This window comes from Dermacentor silvarum, chromosome 4, assembly GCF_013339745.2.
Source record: "Dermacentor silvarum isolate Dsil-2018 chromosome 4, BIME_Dsil_1.4, whole genome shotgun sequence".
Taxonomy (NCBI): Eukaryota; Metazoa; Arthropoda; class Arachnida; order Ixodida; family Ixodidae; genus Dermacentor; species Dermacentor silvarum.
In genome coordinates, this window is record NC_051157.2 from 190,969,096 (window position 1) to 190,991,656 (window position 22,561).

Consider the following 22,561-nt stretch of genomic DNA (forward strand, 5'->3'; position numbering starts at 1 on the left):
CACTCGATGTCTACCGAGCCACCTCGACGACTTTGTGCTCGAGTGAAGTTGCAGCGTTTCCGTGCATGTGTGTGGGTGTGGTATCGTGCGTGTGACAGTGTGCAGAAGCCATTGACCACGAGACGTGGTCAGTCAGACTGGGGTGGGATGTGAGCGCCCGCATGTGCCGTCTATCTCATCACTAGCGCCACCTACAGCGCTGTTACGCCGACTCAACGCCAAGCCCAAGCGAGGCAGGGCTCTCTCCAGTTCGCTACGACCGCCGCCACGGACGGTCACGGTTTTTGGCGCGTGCCACTATGTTTTGTAATAAATAAGTGTTACCCTGTTATTCTCGCCTCAGCCGTCACGCCTCAGCCTTCACGCCTCAGCCATCACGCCCAGCCCTCACAGTTGGCTGGACCTGGATTTCTTTCCGTGGCGTCTCTCTGCTCGAGCAGCAGCATTTAGCCTCAGGAGCATGCTGTATGCTCCACTGCTACTGGAAACTTTTCCTATTCCATCGGTAAAGCTCCTCAGCAACACTCTGTAGGCGGCGTTCCTTCTGCAAGCTTGTGCATTTTCCTGAGCGCCTTTTCCAATGCACTGTACATTTCTTCGGGTTCCTGCAAAATAATTTGTAAGTGTTTGTTTAGCATCTATACAGTAAAAAATGTTACATCCTACTGCACCATTTGTTTACACAGGCTAACAATAGAAGAGATCAAACATCAAGCGTTAAGAATCAGACATGCAGCTACACATAGTCAACTATTGTAAGTTCCATCTATGAAGGCTGTACTCTTTAGTTACATAACATGTCTACAGGCTATTTGTATTATGGGTAAACCTTGTTCTGTCTTTGCGCAGACGAACGTGTATTCATATTGATGTGGCGTCACATTGTGCAATGTCCCTGTACATGTTTTGGTTGCCTGTTGAAGTTGTGTGCTTTCAATACTGAACATTACCGCCAGCCATATGCTGTCTGTATCAGTGGCAAAGGTTGTGAGAAATAGTCACCCTGAAATAAGCTTGGATTACATACTACACAAGTTGTGGCTTTGAAGTGCCCATGTGCTTTCATGTATGTGTGCAGCAACATGTAAAGAAGAGTTTTGTGTTCACAGCTGGCATTGAACACAATCGGACACAATTTTATCAGCTGCCGTTATACAATCTGGACTACTATTACTGTTCTAAGCATGGGGCACTACTGAATCTGGGATATAAAGCATTGCACACAGTAATTCACACCTCGAAATGACATGAGAGAGAGTCAGAATACCTCTGGTTGTGCACTGAAGTCAGGAGCAGTGCTTGGCCCTGGCTCTGGACAGTAGTCGGGAACAGCGCTTGGCCCTGGCTGTGGACTGAAGTCGGCAGCGGTGCTTGGCCCTGCCTGTGGACTGAAGCCGGAAGCGGTGCTTGGGCCTGGCTGTTGTGATTGTACACCCGAGTCGCTTTCCGCTATGTTGACACCTTGCTGTGCTGGCCTCATTGGCAAATAGAATTGCAGTGGGGGGCATCGCTCACCTAGTGCAAGTTGCCCGAGCTGCTTGCAATCTGCTGGTGTGAGCATAGGGCTGTTAGAGAAGCACCCTCCGAATTCCCTCTGCACTGCAGCCTGGTGCTTACAGAAGGCACCTTGGCTGCCTACCTACCCAAGCAGCTGCATATGCCCACATCAGCTTGTACTTCATGTGTCGCCGTGCTTGAGGAGCTGGGCACATAGTACGTTTCACCAGATTTTGTGATGCTCCCTGCGGGCAGCTCTGGCAGGTCTTGCAGCAGATGCTCAAACGTCAGGCGATGTGACGCTTCTCGATGGTGCGCATGCCGCAGAAGCCTGGTCTCAAAATACTTTTCCCAAGTTGAGACTACTATTTCGACCAAGGCAACAGCATTGAATGCTTTTGTCCGGCAAAGGACAACATCTTTTAGGATTCTTATTGATGCTTCCGAATAATTATTTGTGTTGTGCCCCCTTGTCGCTAGATTTGTTCGGTACATCTGTACCCACTCCTTTTCACAGCAAAGAAATGCCTCTACTCGGTGGATGTAGGCTTCATGCCCAACAGTGCGCAGGTGCTCCTTTGCTGCCTGAAGCTGGCTCAGGTCCTTTGCATACAGTATCTGTAAATTAGAAGGCAAGTAGGATCTCATAATTTTTCGTGTTCAGGACATTCACGATTACACCCCACCCTCAATGGCGATTAGGAGGAGAATAAGAAGGTGCACCTAGCAAGCGAAAGTCTTTGGTTAAACAAAAAAGGTGAGGAAGGAGAAAAGGGGGAAGGGATGGTGTTTAGCATATAGAAAAATTACACCATCTTCCCATAGGGGAACCCTGAGTAGTATGCGAAGCAGCCGTGGGGTTGACTCAAGGTAGTTGACTCAAGGCAGCTGTATAAACTTGGACATGCAGCAGCACCAGCGACGCGCAGAACTGTTGTCGACGCCGTCGGCGTTTTGCCCGCGTTCGCACCGAACGCGCGCGGCGTTGGTGACTGTTGCCGGTGCCTCTGGGGCGCCTACCATCGCGCCTCTAACCTAAGCTGCTTCGCATTATCGCGCGCGGAGCCGCAGGTGTTGCCATTCGTTGCGCAATCCGGAGAGGAGAGGAGCGGCGGAGAGGAGAGGAGGAATGCCGAGAGCAGATGAGACAAGGAGAGGAGGGGGAGGAGGATGCGCATGCGCAGTAGGGGTTTGGACACCGCACGGCAGATGGAGGGAGCTAGGGAGTGACATAGCCCCGACCATAAGCTGCTTCGCATCTAAATGACAGGTATGGGTCCTGCTGTTATCTATAAGCAGGGCTGACAAAACTTAAAACAGGTTCAAACACACAAGCAGGGGCTGACAATGCCCTAGGCTTACCTTCCTGCAAAGCAGAAAATAAAGGACAGAAGATTAAAATAAAACTGCTAGACGAAACCAAGTTTCCTGAAGGTGTGTCCAGTTGGGAGTAGAATTACTAATATAAATCTTTTTCAGGGGCGAGGAAAAGCGCAATGTGATTGACGAAATATGAAATGAAATAAACTTATACTTGGTAAATAGCAGAATAGTAAAACATGCCCGTGCGGTAACAAACTTAAGAAATCTAACATCGTAATAAATTAAAATAGAAAGGGGGATATGATCAGCTCTGGTCTTACTAGGTGCCAGACCTACAGGCATGAGTGTTTCAAAGGTAGCTCATGAGTCCATTTGTTACACTAACGGAAAAAATAACCAGCAGCCCTTCATTTTTTTGCAGTCTGTGGATGGGCTTAGGAGCATTGAATCATTGAACACGTAACCAAAACCTGATTTTTTAGTAATATATAAGTACCTTTTCTTTTTCTTGTAGGAACAAGCAATACTGTTCACAAACAGTAGGTCCCCTTTTCCCTCTTGTATTTCATTTCTTACTCGACCTTTGGAGTGGAGGCACAGCTGATTATAGTCATTAGCATAAGCAGATGGACATGTTTTACCAAGTTCCCATGGTGAGTGTTCTTGTTCCAGATTTATTTTAGCTTACTTTCCTCTCCTTTTGAGCTCAGCAATGAGTTGCATTAGGCAATTTTATATATATGAACATACAATCAAGTTTACTGAAATGCAAGAAAGCCTGGGACAGCTACCATTGCAAATGCACATATGCTCCAAAGATGTGTTTTTTGTTTGTTTGTAACGAAAACGTATGTAGTCTCACTGTCAGCACACGATAGCTGTCAGTCTCGAGGCTCGTACACCTGAATACCTAAGGACAGCCACTGCTGTAATTTTATTGTTAGTGGACTGTAAGTATGCGACAGTAGAAGTAATTTCTGCTGCTTAGATCAGTGTCATGATGTATGCTAGGCAAATTTCTTTCTACTCAGATGTCATCAAAAAAACTTTTAAAAATGTGCATTTCCATTGCACTTTGCTTCATTTCAACACCTCATAGTATGTACGACAGTCATCTCGTCATATAATCTTTAAATGGCCATTTCTTTACCTTTTGGAAGGCAGCCATCAGCTGACGTCGGTCTTCCTTGGGGACTTTGTTAGCAGTTGCAGTTAGCCAGCGCCATTCTGCTTGCAGCACATGAAACTGGCATAGGAGCTGTTCTGCTGTGGGCCATGTCTTCTTCAGAGCATCCTTTTCAGGACGGGAGTTGTCCGTCATCAGTACTAAATGAGCCTGGAATAATAATTGCATAGATTGCAAATATATTCCAACATTTTGATGTAGATTCTAAGTAAGCTTTATGCTGCCTGTTTACTGCTCATTTTCCTCCATAACCCTATATCATTAAAATGAAATACTGAATGAATGGTATAAAGGATGATGTCTAATGAATGTGTTATGTCTGTGCTTGTACACAATTTATAACATTTTCCCCGCAGGGGCGTCTGCGTAAGCAGGCGTTTGGTGAGTTGCGCCACCACGTACCCGAGCACATGGGGGTTGGACCCTCCTGCGTGTAGCCGTGCGCGGCTTAGCCGTGTCTGGGGAAAGGGGGATCCTGGAGGTTGAGCCGATGCCGGGTGTTTGGACCTTTAAGGCCCCCCGGCAGAGGCAACACACCTCTTCGGCCTCTGCTTCACATAGACGGCACCTCCAGACTGACCCACCTGGAGGAAATCGGCAGTCGCCCTTTCCTGTCCCCCTCTTCAATCTTTTGTCTTTCTCGCTTTTCTATCTTTCCTGTCTTCTAGTCACTTCTTCTCACTTCTGAATTTCTGGGCGGCAAGGGTTAACCTAGTGTACTTATCCAACCTTGGGTATTTCATATTAGGTTTATAGCGGCGATGCATGGCTGGCGTCTGCAAGTATTCCAACCTTGTAGCGTCCCCTTGTTGGGCTCGGTGGTGGGTGGCTACCATCGCCGCCGAATTTTGCAATTTTATATGGCTAACGCTTTTCCCTCACTACCTGATCGCTCCCTGAAAAGGGGGCGCACCGATGAAATTTTCTCTTTTTTTGCAACCTAAAGAAATATTTCCCAAGTACCATGTAATACATAGTCAACACGATACTAAGACAGTCCGAATGATTTCACCCTTTGTTGTAGCAAAATCTCTCAAGGAAGCAATCGGCCCAGGCTATAAGGTAACAAAGATGGGAAGTGGCGACCTTCTTCTTGAAGTCCGCGACAAACTACAGTACGATAAACTTTCTAAACTTGTGGCATTTGGAGACATTCCTGTTTCAGTGGGTCCACACAGGTCGATGAACACAGTGCGCGGTGTCGTCTCGGAAGATGACCTCTTTGAACTGAGTGAAAGTGAATTACTTGAAGGATGGCAAGACCAGAACGTAGTCAAGGTGCAGAGGATAACACTAAGGCGAGATGATAAGCAAATACCTACCAAGCATATTATCATTACTTTCGGAACTAGCGACCTACCAGGATCAATTGAAACTGGCTACTGCAAGCTACGTGTCAGACCATACATCCCGAATCCCCGCCGATGCTTCAAGTGTCAGCGTTTTGGGCATGGGTCGCAAAACTGCCGAGGGCGCGCTACTTGTGCTAAGTGTAGTTCAAATGAACACGCTTCTGACATTTGCACTTCAGCAACCCGTTGTGCCAACTGTGAAGGAGATCATCCCGCCTACTCGCGATCGTGCCCCTCGTGGAAAAAAGAGAAGCAAATTATAGAACTGAAAGTCAAACTAAACCTATCTTTCCAGAGGCACGTAAGCGTTTCCATCTCCACAATCAGTCTAGTCCTTCATACACCGATGTGGCGCGCCGGGGGGCAGCACCACATCATCCGGCGGCCGCCCAAGTCACACGGAGTGTGACGGCGGTCACGTCACCAGCCCCCCCGGCTGGAGCAGCCAGCGCTGTTCCGCCCCCTGCCAAGGAGGGCCAGCAGACCCGCGGGCTTGCTGGACCCAGGGCCACTGCCCGTGCAGTAAGGCCCGAAATCCCCGCGAATGTCCCCGCTGAGCGGGCACTATCCACCGCCTCAGACGAGGTGATGGACACAAGCAAACCACCGGCGTCTCAGACGCCCAAAGAACGGCGCAGCTCCCTCGAGCGCGTCGGGAAGAAAGGCAAAACCCCCATCACGGGGCCTGGAAAGGTCCCGTGAAGTAACTTCTATTTCTCTTTGCACACATCACTAACTTCTCTTCCAATATGGATACCCAAGTGTTACAGTGGAACGTGAGAGGACTTCTACGTAATCTTGATGATGTAAAAGAACTCCTCCGCAAATTCAATCCAAAGGTGATGTGTGTACAAGAAACACACTTAAAATTAACACAGAGAAACTTTCTAAGGCAATATGTCACTTTCCGCAAAGACCGCGACGACGCTCTCGCCTCATCGGGGGGTGTAGCCGTAATGGTCAGTAAGGGCGTTGCATGTCAGCAATTAAGCCTCCGAACGTCCCTTGAGGCAGTTGCTGTCCGAGCATTGTTGTTTGGTAAGCTAGTCACCATTAGCTCTGTCTACATCCCACCTTCCTATCAGCTTTCCAAAACGCAGTTACAGAGCTTCATCGATGAACTTCCTCCACCATACATAGTCGTAGGTGATCTTAATGCCCATAGCCCCCTGTGGGGCGACTCTCGTTGCGATGCGCGAGGGCGCCTTATAGAAAATTTTCTGTTTTCTTCAGGTGAATGTTTATTGAACAAGAAAGAACCTACATACTACAGCATTACACACAACACATACTCGTCCATAGACTTAAGCATAGTGTCGAGCACACTAATGCCTTACCTGGAATGGTCCGTCGTTAAGAACCCCTATGGAAGCGACCACTTCCCAATTATGTTAAACTCAACGAAACAAGATGGATGCTTGCCACGATCACCTCGATGGAGCGTAGACTCGGCCAACTGGGAACTGTTCCGAGAGCTGACACACCTAGGCCGTCATGACATTGTTGCTCTTAACGTAGACGACGCCGTAACATACCTAACAGGTTTTATTATTGATGCTGCTACGAAATGTATTACACAAACTAACGGACTGACTAAGAAACGTCGCATTCCTTGGTGGAACGAAGAATGTCGTAAAGCGCGCAAAAATCAAAACAAAGCATGGGGATTACTTCGCGATTCTCCTACTGCCGAAAACCTTATTAATTTTAAACAGGTTAAATCGCAAGGCAGAAGGACACGTAGACGTGCAAAGAGAGAGAGTTGGGAGAGGTACATTTCTGGTATAAACTCTTACACAGATGAGGCAAAGGTATGGAATAGGGTTAATAAATTAAAGGGCCGTGAGACGAACCCGCCGCCCTTAGTGAATATCCAAGGAGACTGCCTGGAGGATCAGGCAGATTGTCTGGGCGAATACTTTGAATATGTCTTCAGTGCATCTCATTACACACAAACATTCCTTAGGTTCAAAGAGCGTGCAGAGCGACAGCCCGTTAATCGGAAATGTGCTCGAAATGAAGATTACAACCGCCCGTTTAGTTTAGCTGAATTTAAAACTGCTCTCGCTTGTTGCAACACCTCAGCACCAGGTGCTGACCGTATCATGTATGAAATGATCAAGCACCTACACCCTGAAACACAAGAGACCCTCCTCTCTCTTTTTAATGTCATGTGGGCCGCTGGTTACATTCCATCTTCTTGGAAAGAAGCTATAGTAATCCCCGTACTTAAACAGGGCAAGGACCCGTCCTTGCCCAGTAGCTACAGACCCATTGCTTTGACAAGCTGTCTGTGCAAGCTCTTTGAAAAGATGATTAACCGGCGTCTAATTTTTGTCCTAGAAAGCAACGGCATACTAGATCCTTACCAATGCGGCTTCCGAGAAGGTAGGTCGACTACAGCCCACCTTGTCCGCATGGAGACAATCATAAGGGATGCCTTTATACACAAACAGTTTTTTCTCTCCGTATTTCTTGACTTAGAGAAAGCGTATGACACCACATGGCGCTTTGGTATTATCCGAGACCTTTCCGCTATGGGTATCCGCGGCAACATGTTGAGTACTATCCAAAGTTACCTTTCTAACCGTACCTTTCGTGTAAGGGTGGGCCAAGCCTTGTCTAGGTCTTTAACCCAGGAAACTGGTGTCCCGCAAGGCGGTGTGCTTAGCTGTACACTGTTTATTGTGAAAATGAATTCTCTACGCACGGCTATTCCACGAACGATGTTCTACTCTGTATATGTAGATGATGTCCAGATTGGTTTTAAATCGTGCAACTTTGCTGTCTGCGAACGACATGTCCAGCATGGCTTAAATAAAGTGGCTAAATGGGCTGATGAAAACGGTTTTAGGTTGAGCCCACAGAAAAGCACATGCGTCCTTTTCACTAATAAGAGAGGAATAGTACCAGACCCTGCTATTGAGCTGTCTGGTACCACATTACCTGTAAGCAAAGAGCACAAGTTTCTAGGCATCATATTGGACTCAAAACTCACATTCGTTCCGCACATCAAATATTTGAAGGCTAAGTGCCTGAAAACAATGAACTTACTGAAGCTGCTGTCGCGTACGACATGGGGCAGTGACAGGAAATGCATCTTGAACTTGTACAGGTGCCTTGTCGGCTCACGACTTGACTACGGGGCGATAGTTTACCAGTCTGCTGCACCCAGCGCTTTAAAAATGTTGGATCCTGTTCACCATTTAGGAATCCGCCTCGCGACTGGGGCCTTCAGGACAAGCCCCGTACAAAGACTTTATGTGGAAGCGAACGTGTGGTCGCTCCACCTTCAGAGGACTTATGCCAGCTTTACATATTTTCTTAAAATAAATTCAAACCGTACACATCCTACCTATTTTACCATAAACGATACCACATCTGCCACACTATTTAATAATCGACCAACAGCGAAGCAGCCCTTCTCGCTACGCGTGAGAAAGCTCAGTGAAGAAATGGGTGCTGCACTACTTGAACATTGCCTAATGTCTCCAGCGAAGCTGCTACCGCCGTGGCAGTGGCAGCTGGTTGAATGTGACACATCGTTTATTGAAGTCACAAAACACGCGCCAGATGCACACATTCAAATGCACTTTTTAGAACTAAAGTCAAAATACTCTTGCTCTGAATTTTACACAGACGCATCAAAGTCACATGCTGGTGTTTCCTATGCGGCAGTCGGTCCGTCTTTCTCGGAATCCGATGTACTTTATCCCCACACAAGCATCTTTACGGCAGAGGCCTATGCAGTACTATCGGCGGTGAAACACATTGATAGATTGAAACTCCAAAAGGCTGTAATATTTACCGACTCTTTAAGCGTTGTTAAAGCGTTAATGATGCCGCAAAAACATAAACACCCTGTAATTATGAACCTCTACTCACTGATCTGCTCTGTTTATGCATCTAAACAACAAATCATAATATGCTGGGTGCCTGGGCATAGAGACATCGAGGGTAATGTTCTTGCCGACCAAATGGCCACATCAATAACATCACACGCTATTAATCCTACCGTTGCTGTCCCTGTAACAGATTTGAAACCTTTCTTGCGGAAGAAACTGCGAAGCTACTGGCAACGCTTGTGGGATGCGCAAACAAATAATAAGCTTCACTTGATTAAGCCACAGTTAGGTTTCTGGCCCGCTGCATCAAAAACACGGCGAACTGATGTCCTATTCTGTCGCCTCAGAATAGGACACACATATGGTACCCACAATTTTCTATTGAATGGTAATGATCCTCCAACCTGTGGTAGATGTGGCGAGAGGCTCACCGTTCTTCACGTCCTCCTGGAATGTAGGGAAGCCGAGAGAGAGGAAGAAACATTTTCCTCTGGCATACCGCTGTTCTATCCCTCTTCATCCCGCTATGTTTCTTGGCAAAGAACCGCTTTTCATTACCAAAGCAGTCCTCGCCTTTTTGAATGATGTTGTCTTGCATGTTATAAGACCAAGAAATACGTAATGCATCCTCTCTCAAGAGGATGCCACTGTGAGAATATAGCACATGCCTCCAGGCCCTTACATCTCAAGGGCTCTGTTAAGGCATTAGTGTTTTTGAAACTTTTAGCCTCTGACATATCTTAGTGTATCATCAATCTTTCACAATGCATACCTCGTATCCATAGCACACTTCATTAGTCATTGCCATATTCTTAGTACCTATAGATTTTACGCATTTTACAGCGACTATTTTAGGCCTCTTTACAGCCATGCCACATCTGTTTTATCCAAACCTTCTAATTCACCATTCATGTACCACTGACAAGTCATTATCATCGCCTTGGCGCTCTTTGGCCACATCTGGCCCTTGCGCCAAAAAACTCCAACAATCATCATCATCAATTTATAACATTTTGAAAATTTGCTTTTTCAATGCATTTATAACACAACAAATTGGCTGCCCAGGCTCTAAAGTTTGTTAAATACATCACCATTACAAAAAGAGTCTCTGCCATACATTGCATGACTTAGCCACCTAAATGGCAATAAGATAATAACCAATTGCAGTCATCATCATCATCAGCCTATATTTATGTCCACTGCAGGACGAAGGCCTCTCCCTGCGATCTCCAATTACCCCTGTCTTGCGCTAGCGTATTCCAACTTGCGCCTGCGAATTTCCTAACCTCATCATCCCACCTGACTTTCTGCCGTCCTCGACTGCGCTTCCCTTCTCTTGGTATCCATTCTGTAACCCTAATGGTCCACCGGTTATCCATCCTACGCATTACATGGCCTGCCCAGCTCCATTTCTTCCGCTTAATGTCAACTAGAATATCGTCTACCCCCGTTTGTTCTCTGATCCACACCACTCTCTTCCTGTCTCTTAACGTTACTCCTAAGATTTTTCGTTCCATTGCTCTTTGTGCGGTCCTTAACTTGTTCTCGAGCTTCTTTGTTAACCTCCAAGTTTCTGCCCCGTATGTTAGCACCGGTAGAATGCAATGATTGTACACTTTTCTTTTCAACGACAGTGGTAAGCTCCCAGTCAAGATTTGGCAATGCCTGCCGTATGCACTCCAACCCAATTTTATTCTCCTGTAAATTTCTTTCTCATGATCAGGGTCACCTGTGAGTAATTGACCTAGATAAACATATTCCTTTACAGATTCTAGAGGCTGACGGGCGATCCTGAATTCTTGTTCCCTTGCCAGGCTATTGAACATTATCTTTGTCTTCTGCATATTCATCTTCAACCCAATTCTTGCACTTTCTCGATGAAGGTCCTCAATCATTTGTTGTAATTCCTCTCCATTGTTGCTCAATAGGACAATGTCATCTGCAAACCGAAGGTTGCTGAGATATTCGCCATCGATCCTCACTCCTAATCCTTCCCAGTCTAAGAGCTTGAATACTTCTTCTAAGCATGCAGTGAATAACATTGGAGAGATTGTGTCTCCTTGCCTGACCCCTTTCTTGATAGGTATCTTTCTACTTTTCTTGTGGAGAACCAAGGTAGCTGTGGAATCCTTGTAGATATTTGCCAAGATATTCACGTATGCCTCCTCCACTCCTTGATTACGCAATGCCTCTATGACTGCTGATATCTCTACTGAATCGAATGCCTTTTCATAATCTATGAAAGCCATATAGAGAGGTTGATTGTACTCCGCAGATTTCTCGATTACCTGATTGATGGCATGGATATGGTCCATCGTAGAATACCCCTTCCTGAAGCCAGCCTGTTCTCTTTGGTTGACTGAAGTCAAGTGTTGTCCTGATTCTATTGGAAATTATCTTGGTGAATATTTTATACAATACTGAAAGCAAGCTAATGGGTCTGTAATTCTTCAATTCTTTAACGTCTCCCTTCTTATGGATAAGTATAATGTTGGCGTTCTTCCAGCTCTCTGGTACACTTGAAGTTGTGAGGCATTGCGTATAAAGGGCCGCAAGCTTTTTAAGCATGATATCTCCTCCATCTTTGATTAAATCTACTGTTATTCCATCTTCTCCAGGCGCTTTTCCCCTGGTCATATCTTTCAAGGCCCTTCTACTTCATCGCTAGTTATAGAAGGAGCTTCTGTATCCGGTTCATCACTATTCCGAATGGAAGAAGCTTGGCTGTTTTGGCTACTGTACAGGTCAGTATAGAATTCTTCTGCTGCTTTTACTATGTCATCGAAATTGCTGATGATATTACCATGCTTATCTTTCAGTGCATACATCTTGCCTTGTCCTATGCCTAGTTTTCTTCTTACTGATTTCATGCTGCGTCCATATTTTACGGCTTCCTCAATTTTTCCCACGTTATAATTTCGAATATCCCTTACTTTCTTCTTGTTGATCAGTTTTGACAGTTGAGCGAATTCTATCTGATCTCTTGAGTTGGACACTTTCATGTTTTGTCGTTTCTTTATTAGGTCCTTTGTTTCTTGGGAGAGCTTCCCTACAGGTTGCTTTGGTGCCTTACCTCCCACTTCAATTGCTGCTTCTGAGATCAGCCTAGTTACGGTTTCATTCATTAGCTCTATGTGATCTTCATCTTCCTGTTCTAAAGCTGCATATTTGTTTGCGAGCAGCAGCCTGAATTGGTCTGCTTTTACCCTTACTGCCTCTAGGTTGGCCTGTTTCCTCTTGACTAATTTCACTCTCTCTCTCTTCAAATTGAGAGAAATCCTAGACCTCACTAACCTATGGTCACTGCACTTAACCTTACCTAACACTTCTACATCCTGCACTATGCTTGGATCGGCAGAGAGTATGAAATCTATTTCATGCCTTGTTTCTCCATTAGGGCTTTTCCAGGTCCACTTCCTGTTGCTGCGCTTCCTGAAGAAGGTATTCATTATTCGGAGCCTATTCCTTTCCGCGAATTCTACTAACATCTCTCCTCTTGCATTCCTAGAATCGATGCCGTAGTTGCCAATGGCTTGCTCACCAACCTGCTTTTTCCCCACTTTTGCATTGAAGTCGCCCATGACTAAAGTATACTGAGTTTGCACCTTTCTCATTGCTAGTTCAACATCTTCATAAAACTGTTCTATTTCTTCATCATCGTGACTAGAGGTTGGGGCATAGGCTTGTACTACCTTCATTTTGTACCTCCTATTCAGCTTTATTACGACGACTGCTACCCTTTCATTGATGCTGTAGAATTCATCAATGTTGCCCGCTACGTTGTTATGCACTAGAAATCCTACCCCGGATTCTTTCTTATCTGGAAGACCTCTGTAGCAGAGGACGTGGCCGTTAGTCAGTACTGTGTAAGCCTCACCAGTTCTTCTAACCTCACTAAGGCCAATAATATCCCAGGCAATGCCGGATAATTCCTCAAATAGTCCTGCTCAATAGTCCTCACTCGAGAGGGTGCGCGTGTTGAACGTTGCCAGGTTCAGTTTCCATTGGCGGCCTGCCTTGACCCAGAGATTCTTAGCACCCTCTGCCGCGTAGCAGGTCTGACCGCCGCCTTGGTCAGGTGCTCCGCAGCCACTGGGAACTGAGGGCCATGGGTTAATTGTCGGAGTCATGAGGGAGGTAGTGGCCGAATACTGCACCAGGGAGGCCAATTCCTGTTCTGGTGAGGGAGTGACTTTGATGAAGCTTAGTGGGCCTGCCTAGTTTGGTTGCCCCTGAACTAGTATAGCCCCACTAGCTCTCGGCAATATGTTTTTTTTCTTTGCCGGTGTCAGGCACCACTCCATGCCTGAAAATGTAGTGGAATGGAGCGGGATTCGAACTTACGACCTTCAGATTTGAAGTCGGGTGTTCTACCTCTACTCCACGCCACCACCCACCTAAAACAGCATAGTAGCAGCCGAAATAGAAGCAAAGAATCTGTAGTACAAGAATGTGACCTGCTCTTCGTGCACAGAGGCATTCTTTCTTTGCCCAACCAGCAACGCAAAGGACCTTTCTCTCTTGCCTACTTCCATATAAGAAATGAGAGTTCACCTCCTCTCTTTTTTTTTGCAAAACACCTAATGCACCTTTCATTTTTTTAATTTAGATCACGACAACGACATAATACATCCATGTTACATTTACAAGTCGAACAGCAATGAGTTTGTTGACATGATGGCAGATAATTAATGTAAGGAGATGGATCGTTGCGAACGTGCACGAAGCTAAACATTGTTCCCTCGTCAATTCCACGCCTTACGTTTCTCATGTTGCCTAGCTTTCTGTTTTCCTTTGGTGCAGGCTACATGGTGACGTTCACAAAAGATTTACAGATGTTAGGCCCTTCTCGCATGCTCGTCTTGTACGATGAATTACTGTGGCGTTTAGCACTGGTAACATCAGTAGCCACCCTAACCGTGATTACGCAGCAACATGGCACCGCCCATGCAGCCTAGACCACCCGCTTTAATCTCAATTTGCCCTTTTACTAGCTGTACGCCCTGATAGCAATAAATAAATGGTAAAATCCATCACTGCGTAGTCTCATCTCATGTTGAGGACGAAGCATTAGGTATTTCTTGTTGTTCTTATTGAGATCAGCCGTTTGTTTTGACACTGCTAGGACTACACAGGCAGTAAAAGTGGTTCGGTTTCTATTTAGCAGGTGGCACCACAGCAGTAGCAATGGTGATGCATTGACGATGCAGAACGCTACGAAGGCGTCATTGTTCACTGCATCATTAATTCCTACTCTGCTCTAGTACGGTACGTGATGACAGTGGTGGGCAAATGTCAAATACACGCTGAGCAGATGGCGCGGTGCATGTGAACATTTATCAGGGTGTTCACTTTTACTAAAACTGGCTCAGGAGGCTGTATTGAACTGCTCAGATAGCGTGTCGATGAAGCGAAGCCCAACAGTAGCATTCATGGAAACGCAGCCTTTAGTTACAACGTAGGAACATCTGTTGCGTCACTGCTCCAACAGTGGCTGATGTATCGAAAGGATGGCAAGCAGACGCTGAGCAGGTGACGCAGCATGGATGAACACATCTTAAGGGGAATTCAGCCTCCCTATTGGCTAAGAAGCCCTGCCGCTGCCCCAGTGCTGCAAGGACCTACTGAGATGCAGTATAACTCGCAAAGCACATTGTTCAGCATGAAAGGTTGGGCAGTGGCAGAGAAGGTGCGTTGCAGTGTCGTCACATCCGCAAAAAATAGCATGCAGCACATTTGCATTGTTTACATTACAGCACATGACACCTAGCACAAAATTAATAATTGCAATATGTGGAGCAGTGATATAACTTTTAAGCTGTTCCCTAGCCTCCCCTCTTCGTAAAGAGTAAAATGTGCAGTGACAACACTGGAAACAAACACCACGAGTACAAAGCAAGGAAAGCTGGTTTGATACAAAACCCATACTGAGATGCAAAGAGCACAAACGACCAGCAGTGCTTCTGCACTGTTTACTTCAGAGCACATGCATAAAAAGCACCCTAAAGAGCTTGTAGTGTGTGTCCAACTCAGCAGCTGCTTAGCTACAAGAAAGTTCGGCCAAGGAGAAGGAGGTTTCATTATTTTTCAATGTATGTGTACAAGTACGGTTTGTTTCCGCCTCCTTGAATTTTGGTTTTGGCATCCTTGAATTTTGGGTCTAATGTTCTGTACAAACCGTTCTGTATGCACGGTTCACTTCGGAGCATATGCATATCGCATAAAACGAATACTTATACGCCTAGCACCACTGCGACACATTGCACGTATACATAACAGTACCCTTCACCTCGTACAGTAAGAACCCCAGCACTCAAACGCTCTGTACGTGTTCGCGGTCACCAAGGCGCATCGCAGCCCCCAAAACAGCTCACATGAAGCAAGGCACAAACAGCACATTACGAATGTCTGCGATGACGCGACAATAAGGCTAATCGCTACAGGTCATATGGTCACACAAACCAGCACAGCCCAATGCACATACACGTATGAGCTTCGCCGCGATGAAGCGCGCACACACAACACCTAGGTACACCATACGCTGAGATGGGCGACCGCACTATTTTCGTTCTGGCGCGTACTGAATGCATGTGTCATGCTTAGAATGCGCGTGTATGTGATGGCCTTCGCGTTTGTACTGCTGGTACTGCACAAGCGAAATACGGCCCAACACACACGAAAGCGCCGGTTTCATTGCTTCCGACGCTCGCGTAAACACAACACATTTCCATCTGTTGCCGTTGACGATCGCACGCGCTGAAGGGGTCAGGCAGGGTACATCGGATTGCTGCGTTCGACGATTATCTCCGCGAGTGCTCGATAACTCTTGCAATGATCCCACAAAAACACAAAAACGACAAAAAAAAAATACTGCCACAGCAGCCTAGGCGCCTAGGCCTCGCGCTTCGCTTCGAACCAGCGCCATGTTTGTGCGGTCGCCGCATACATGCTGCATACTGGAAAAAGTTCACGACCGCCTCTCGTGACGTCAGAGCGGCCATTTTAAGCGGACCGCGCGAGGGCGGTGCGGCTTGCGGCGATCCCAATTGCAGTAATAGTAGTCAAAAAGTATGAGTGACACCTGCAAGTCTGTTGCCTTCAACTGCTATGAATTCATTTGTCCATGCCAAATGCTATAACGCAGCTGGCACCAAATTTAGTGGGCATGTGCCAGTAAAACTATGGTCAAAACATTATTGTATCAGCTATTTCTACTGCTAACTGCTGATTTAGGTAATTTCCTGTTTACAATGAATCAAATTATTGAAAAAAAAAATAAAACCGTTGCAATCTTATTGAAGCTATATTCACAGTAGCAACTGCTGTCAACACTAAGGTGAAAGTTAGCAGTGTTGTGAACACTTGCATCATGCTTTGTCCTTCGTTTCTTATGTCACTCGATTGATAGTTAAACCGAAAAGCTTGCTCTAATGCCCAGAGTGTTTTATCTTTCCTAACCTTTGCAGAACTTGACAAACTTAAGCCATTATTCAAATGAAGAAAGCAAAGTGAAAAGAGGGGGGGGGAGCATAATTTTGTAACCAGGTGCCCTTGGCACCAGTTTAATACAATGGAGTGGAGATGCATCCTTGTTGGACTGCAGTGCATTGTCTGGTTTATGGGAAGCACTGTTACACTATGGAATTGAGGGGCAGCTTGAATGTCCTCATTCTTTCCGCTGTCCGTGTTTTTCTTGCGCTTTACTTGCCTTAACCTGTCGCGATACTGACCAGCTCACTTGCAGACCCTAGTTCATTGGGGAAGCTTCAAGTCAAGGCTCGTTTGAGAATGTGGCATTTGTGTGCACTCCTAGTGCATGCACTTATCCTCATTTACTTAACAAATTGCACATCATAAGTCGCTGATTAACATTGTGGTTGATGCTCATGTCATATCAGATTTAAGTGCCTGTACATGTTACTACACAACAGTAATGCATACATTGGTGATCCTCACCATTACTGTTTCTTAAAAAATAGATCCTCTATGAGGCTTCAGTAGAAGTAAACATTCGGCCATCACAACATTGCTTTCTTATAGTCTTCCCAAGGCAATTGTGTTAATTTACAGTTTATTTGTTATTCATCTGGCAGTCCCTAAACTTCTCAACTCTAGGGTAGCACCAGAGCAAAAAAAAGTTTCTTTCAAATTCTGCAAGGTCCACGACTCGGCCACACATCGGCGCAGGAAATACTAGAGCATTAACAACTGTATTTTAGTTATTGGGCTAACATTTGTATCTGTCGTAATCGTTGAAAGTCAACCCGTTGCTTACTTCACTAAAATAAATTCTGGTGTTATGTGTGCCAAAAGCACTATCTGATTAAGAGGCATTTTGTAGGGGACCCTGGATTAATTTTGACCACGTGGGGTTCTTTAACACTCGCCTAAATCTAAGTATATGAGCTTGCGGCTGCCACGGCCGGGATCGAACTCACAGCCTTGCATTCCGCACGGCAATGCCACAGCCACTAAGCTACCTAGACAGCCCTGCTTGTTTCCCAGTAGTATTGTTCTTTGCATTTTTTTACTAGAGCTGCCATATTTACATATTCTGGATGCTAGGAAAATAGTGTTCTACAGAGCCTATTATGTCATTGCTAACCCTTTAATAATGGCACATATAAATACCCAAAATATTTCCAGTCACGTTTTTTGAAATATGTGGCCTGTGGACAACACTCATAAAGGGTTTTAATCTATGCAGCAAAAAAGGGCCATGTATGAGTCTATCTTCTAGTTGTTTCTAGTGGTTGCCCTGCTAGCCTAATACACTACTTGCTCACTCAATAGTCCCTTTGCAGTGCAAAGAATAGTCTTCTGTATGAGACAGCACTGTTGCTCAGAAGGAACACTGAGATTATGATTTTTGCCATGGCTAACAGTGACCTATAATATATCCTTTCCAGGACGTCTCAATAAATTCAATGTATAGCTAGTGAAAACAGAGAATGCGGGAGATGGAAATTCAAGACAATGAGCAACATAAGAACAAGGTGAGAGCAGGAGCCAACGTTTCAACAACTGCTACTCTTACTTTTTATTTAAATAAAGTGTATCATCATCATCTTCGACAAGTGGACGTGCCTTCTTCAAGGCGACATCATATGCTCTCCTCGGCACAGTATATATAGGTAGGGTTCTTCTAAAGGGGAGAGAAGGTAAGGCGGGTGGGTGAGGTAACGAGCTAGAGTGTGTTAGCGGTGAGAGTGTAGACTTGAAAAGAAAGATAATGGACTACTGTTAGTCGGTAGAGTACTCCACTGACTATCAGTAGTTCATTATCTTTCTTTTCAATTCTATACCCTCGCCGCTAACACTCTCGCTTGTTACCTCACCCACCCGCCTTACCTTCTCTCCCCTTTAGAAGAACTCTACCTATATATACTGTGCCGAGGAGAGCTTATGATGTTGCCTTGAAGAAGAGAAGTCCACTTGTCGAAACGTTGGCTCCTGCTCTCACCTTGTTCTTGTGTTGCTCATGTATAGCTAGTGTCACTTAATATGGATAGCTACAAGATTCAATTTTTCATTAACGGGAACCTGTCTGTACCTGCCTGTTGCCGAAGCATGATGGGCAACTATCATTGAGCAGTTCAAAGGCAAGGCTGCAGCCCTCCGTGGTTTGAGAGCTGTGCAACAACACAGCAATAGACACGGCACCTGCTTTTGTAGCAGTAAGCATGATTGTGGCTGTGCTCCTTGTCACATCACACGAGGAGGTTGAATCCACAAAAATTATCTCCTGTGCGGCGTCCAGAGACTGAGCTCGCTGCATGATAGGGGTAACCACAAGCACCGCCCAGCCGTTCGGTGTGCCAGCTATGCAGATGCATGTTCCTGCATAATTGGAGCATTTTGTATGGTCATGAAGTACATTCCATAATGTCAAGCAAGGGAAACGGTGAATAAAAAAAGGTTTCTATGACATACGTAAATTTTGATACATTGTTACAAGAAGAGCTTTCCAATTGCTATTATTGCACTGTTAATCAAGTTTTACTAACAGCTGCAATGATGGGAAAGCTGCTACAATTGCTCCAAGCTGCTACATTTCGCTAAAACTCCTACATCCATGCTACAAATGAGCGAAACTGCTCCAAGGTGTGGCCTCCGAAATTACCTGGCACCGTGCCGCGCAGTCTCCGAGGCCACAACCGAGAGCACTTGTTGCCGACACCAGGAGGCAGTTACCACCAACCCTATGCACAGGTTGCCTTTGCATCTGCCGCCATTCAAAAACCAAGCTAATCCAATACAATCCAGTGCACAAGCTGTGCTAGGTAGGGTTGCCAAGTTTGGCAACTTGGCTACTTTCTAGTTACATTTGGCGGTGGTAATTCATATAGGTAGAGTCCAAAGCGCATTTCTTTCAATGGCTCCCTCGATGCGACAACCTCAAAAGCCAGGTATCTAAGTCCATGATTTTGCGGTTTGCAAGCATCGGATGCAGATCCAGAAGCTAAAACATATCACAGCCACTAACCATATGGCTAGTGGGCCTCTTCGACTTGTCGTGCCAGGCTGCCCAGAACTGCTCGAGATGCTTCATTCGCAACGCGCATTGGCTGAAATGACTTCCTCAGGCAGTTTGGAACTATCAGGGATGGATAATTTAATCTCTCCTTGATGAAGTAACAGTGCTCAGCTTGGACCAGTTAACTGCGGGTTCTGATATGCCACTTGACAGATACTGGCATCAAGTTTTAATGATGGATGCTCAAGGTGGGCCGAAATATCCACTTCTGTCAAAGCTAGTCAAGGCACTTCTATCACTTTCACATAATAACGCTGATGTCGAGCGTGGGTTCAGTGACAATTCAAGAGTCCTGCATGACAAGTCAAATCTTTCTTTGTCGAGCATAAATGGCATGCGTCATATCATGTCATATGCAAAGAGGTTTGACAGCAATGCATGCCTGTTTTCATTTAATGCACATGTCATCATGGCTGTCAAGGGGTCATGAAAACGATATGCGGAGCACCTTGCTGTTGAACATACAACACCATAGCGCCTCTGTACAGATGCAGAGCAAAAATCAAGTTAAGAAGGAAGTGGCTGTGGCAGACCGAATGTTCAGAAATGCCGAATTGTTGATTCAGTAAGGCATGATGCTGAAGAACTTCTCAGGCCCGCAGGGGCGTCTGCGTCAGCAGGCGTTTGGTGTGTTGCGCCACCACGGACCCGAGCACATGGGGGTTGGACCCTCCCGCGTCTAACCGTGCGCGGCTTAGCCGTGTCCGGGGAAAAGGGGATCCTGGGGATTGAGCCGATGCCGGGTGTTTGGACCTTTACGGCCCCTCGGCGGAGGCAGCACACCTCTTTGACCTCTGCTTCACGTAGACGGTACCCCCGGACTGACCCACCCGGGGGAAATTGGTGGTCGCCTTTTCCTGTCCCCCTCTCCAACCTTTTGCTTTCCTATCTCCTTTCTTTTGCTGTCCTATCATCTCTTCTCTTCCGTCACTTCCAAATTTTCACAGGCGGCTTGGGTTAACCTTGTGTATGTGCCCTCTCTTGGGTATCTTATATTGGGTTATAACAGCAATGCACGGCTGGCGCCTGCAGCCTTACACGTTAAGTGCTGCAGTGTCCCCTAGTTGGGATCCGTGGTGGGTGGCCGCCATTGCCGCCGAAATATACCAAACAATTATGGGAACACCTGCATTTCCCCGTTTACTTGATCGTCACTCTCACAAGAGGGGACGCACCGAAGAACTACTTAACCTTTTCAAACCAAAAGAAATCTTCCCCCGATTCCAAGTAGTCCACAGTGAAAAAACTGGAAAACCAGCTAGAACCGTATCCCCTTTTCTTGTTGCAAAAGGCTTGACTGACGCCCTTGGCCCAGGTTATAAAGTCACCAAAATGGCGAGCAGGGACCTTCTGCTTGAGATCCGCAATAAAGAGCAGCACAATACACTCAACAAGCTTGTGGCATTTGGAGACATTCCTGTCACCGTTTCACCTCATCGTTCTATGAATACAGCACGCGGTGTAGTGTCTGATGCAGATCTCATCGACTTGTCCGAAACCGAACTATTGGAAGGCTGGAAAGAGCAAAACGTAACCAATGTACAGCGTATCAATATCAGACGAGACAATAAAGAAATTCCTACAAAACACCTGATTTTGACCTTTGCCACTTGCGATCTGCCACAAACCATTGAAACTGGATACACAAAGATAGCTGTCAGGCCATACATACCTAATCCCAGGAGATGTTTCCAATGTCAACGATTTGGCCACGGCTCGCAAAGCTGCAGTGGTAGACTCACATGTGCGAAATGTGGAACCCAAGGTCATTCCTCAGACAACTGTGAAGCGATTCCTCACTGTGTAAACTGTGACGGTGAGCATCCAGCTTACTCCCGATGGTGTCCCAACTGGAAAAAAGAAAAGGAAATTATCACTTTAAAAGTACGTGAGAATATATCTTTCAAGGAAGCACGTGAAAGGTGCTCACCATTCCACAGCACAACCTATGCCGAGGCGACGCGTCAGGGGGCAGCGTCGCACCGGCCTCCGCCACCTGCCCGGCCCGCGCATAGCGAGCCGTTGGCTGTGGCGCCCTCCGCCCCTGCGGTGGCTGCAGTCAAGTCTGCTCCACCCATCCAGACAGAGAGACCGGCTACCTGAGGGACGTCGGGTCTCAAGACCACGCCCCACCAGGCGAGGTCTGAAAGACGAACTAGCAGCCCGCACGTGCGGGCATCCAGTGCCTCCCAGGAGGCAATGGACACAACACCGGCACCATTGGTGCCCAAAAACCGGCGTGGCTCTCTCGAGCGCGCTAAAACGAACAAAAAACCCATAACGGGGCCAAACGATGGTCCTGTTACTTAAGAAACTACACAACTGAACACAGAACTTTCCTCTCTTCAACAAGATGGCGGTACAAATTATTCAATGGAATGCCGGTGGCATTCTAAACAACTTAGACGACATCAAAGAAATAATACAAGAATGTAATCCTAGGCTGTTCTGTGTTCAGGAAACGCTCTTAAAACATCCAATACAAATCTTCTAACACACTATACATTATTTCGCAAAGATCGCGATGATGGCCACACCGCGTCTGGCGGCGTGGCCATTATAGCTCAGAAGTCAGTTGCTTGCCAACACCTCCACCTTCAAACAAATCTAGAGGCATAGCTGTTAGGGCAATACTGTTTGACAGGTTGGTGACAGTCTGTTCACTGTACGTACCACCCGAACATCGTTTTGCGCTTACGGAACTTCATACGCTTTTCAATCAGCTCCCTGAGCCATTCATATTAACAGGTGACCTGAACGCCCATAATATGCTGTGGGGCGACTCGCGCTGCGATGCAAGAGGGCGTACTGTAGAAGACTT

General features: G+C 46.2%; 1 protein-coding gene across 1 annotated transcript; it reads right to left on the bottom strand.

Annotated features, from left to right (window-relative positions):
• Positions 1-1,258: 1,258 nt before the first annotated feature.
• On the bottom strand, positions 1,259-4,149 carry LOC119449132 (uncharacterized). The gene is made up of 3 exons (XM_037712317.2): positions 3,971-4,149; positions 1,644-2,115; positions 1,259-1,545 (listed from the first exon to the last, which is right to left on the bottom strand). Exons 1-3 carry the CDS (start codon positions 4,139-4,141, stop codon positions 1,259-1,261), a joined length of 930 nt encoding a protein of 309 aa, XP_037568245.2. The 5' UTR covers positions 4,142-4,149.
• Between the last annotated feature and the right edge of the window lie 18,412 nt (positions 4,150-22,561).

What these genes read in the sequence shown, in the direction of transcription:
- LOC119449132 (XM_037712317.2), bottom strand. Translation starts at nt 4,141, where the DNA reads ATGACGGACAACTCCCGTCCTGAAAAGGATGCTCTGAAGAAGACATGG. An exon ending in TGATGGCTGCCTTCCAAAAG is followed by an intron (nt 2,116 to 3,970) that starts GTAAAGAAATGG and finishes TCTAATTTACAG; the next exon opens with ATACTGTATGCAAAGGACCT. An exon ending in GGGCATATGCAGCTGCTTGG is followed by an intron (nt 1,546 to 1,643) that starts GTAGGTAGGCAG and finishes TCACACCAGCAG; the next exon opens with ATTGCAAGCAGCTCGGGCAA.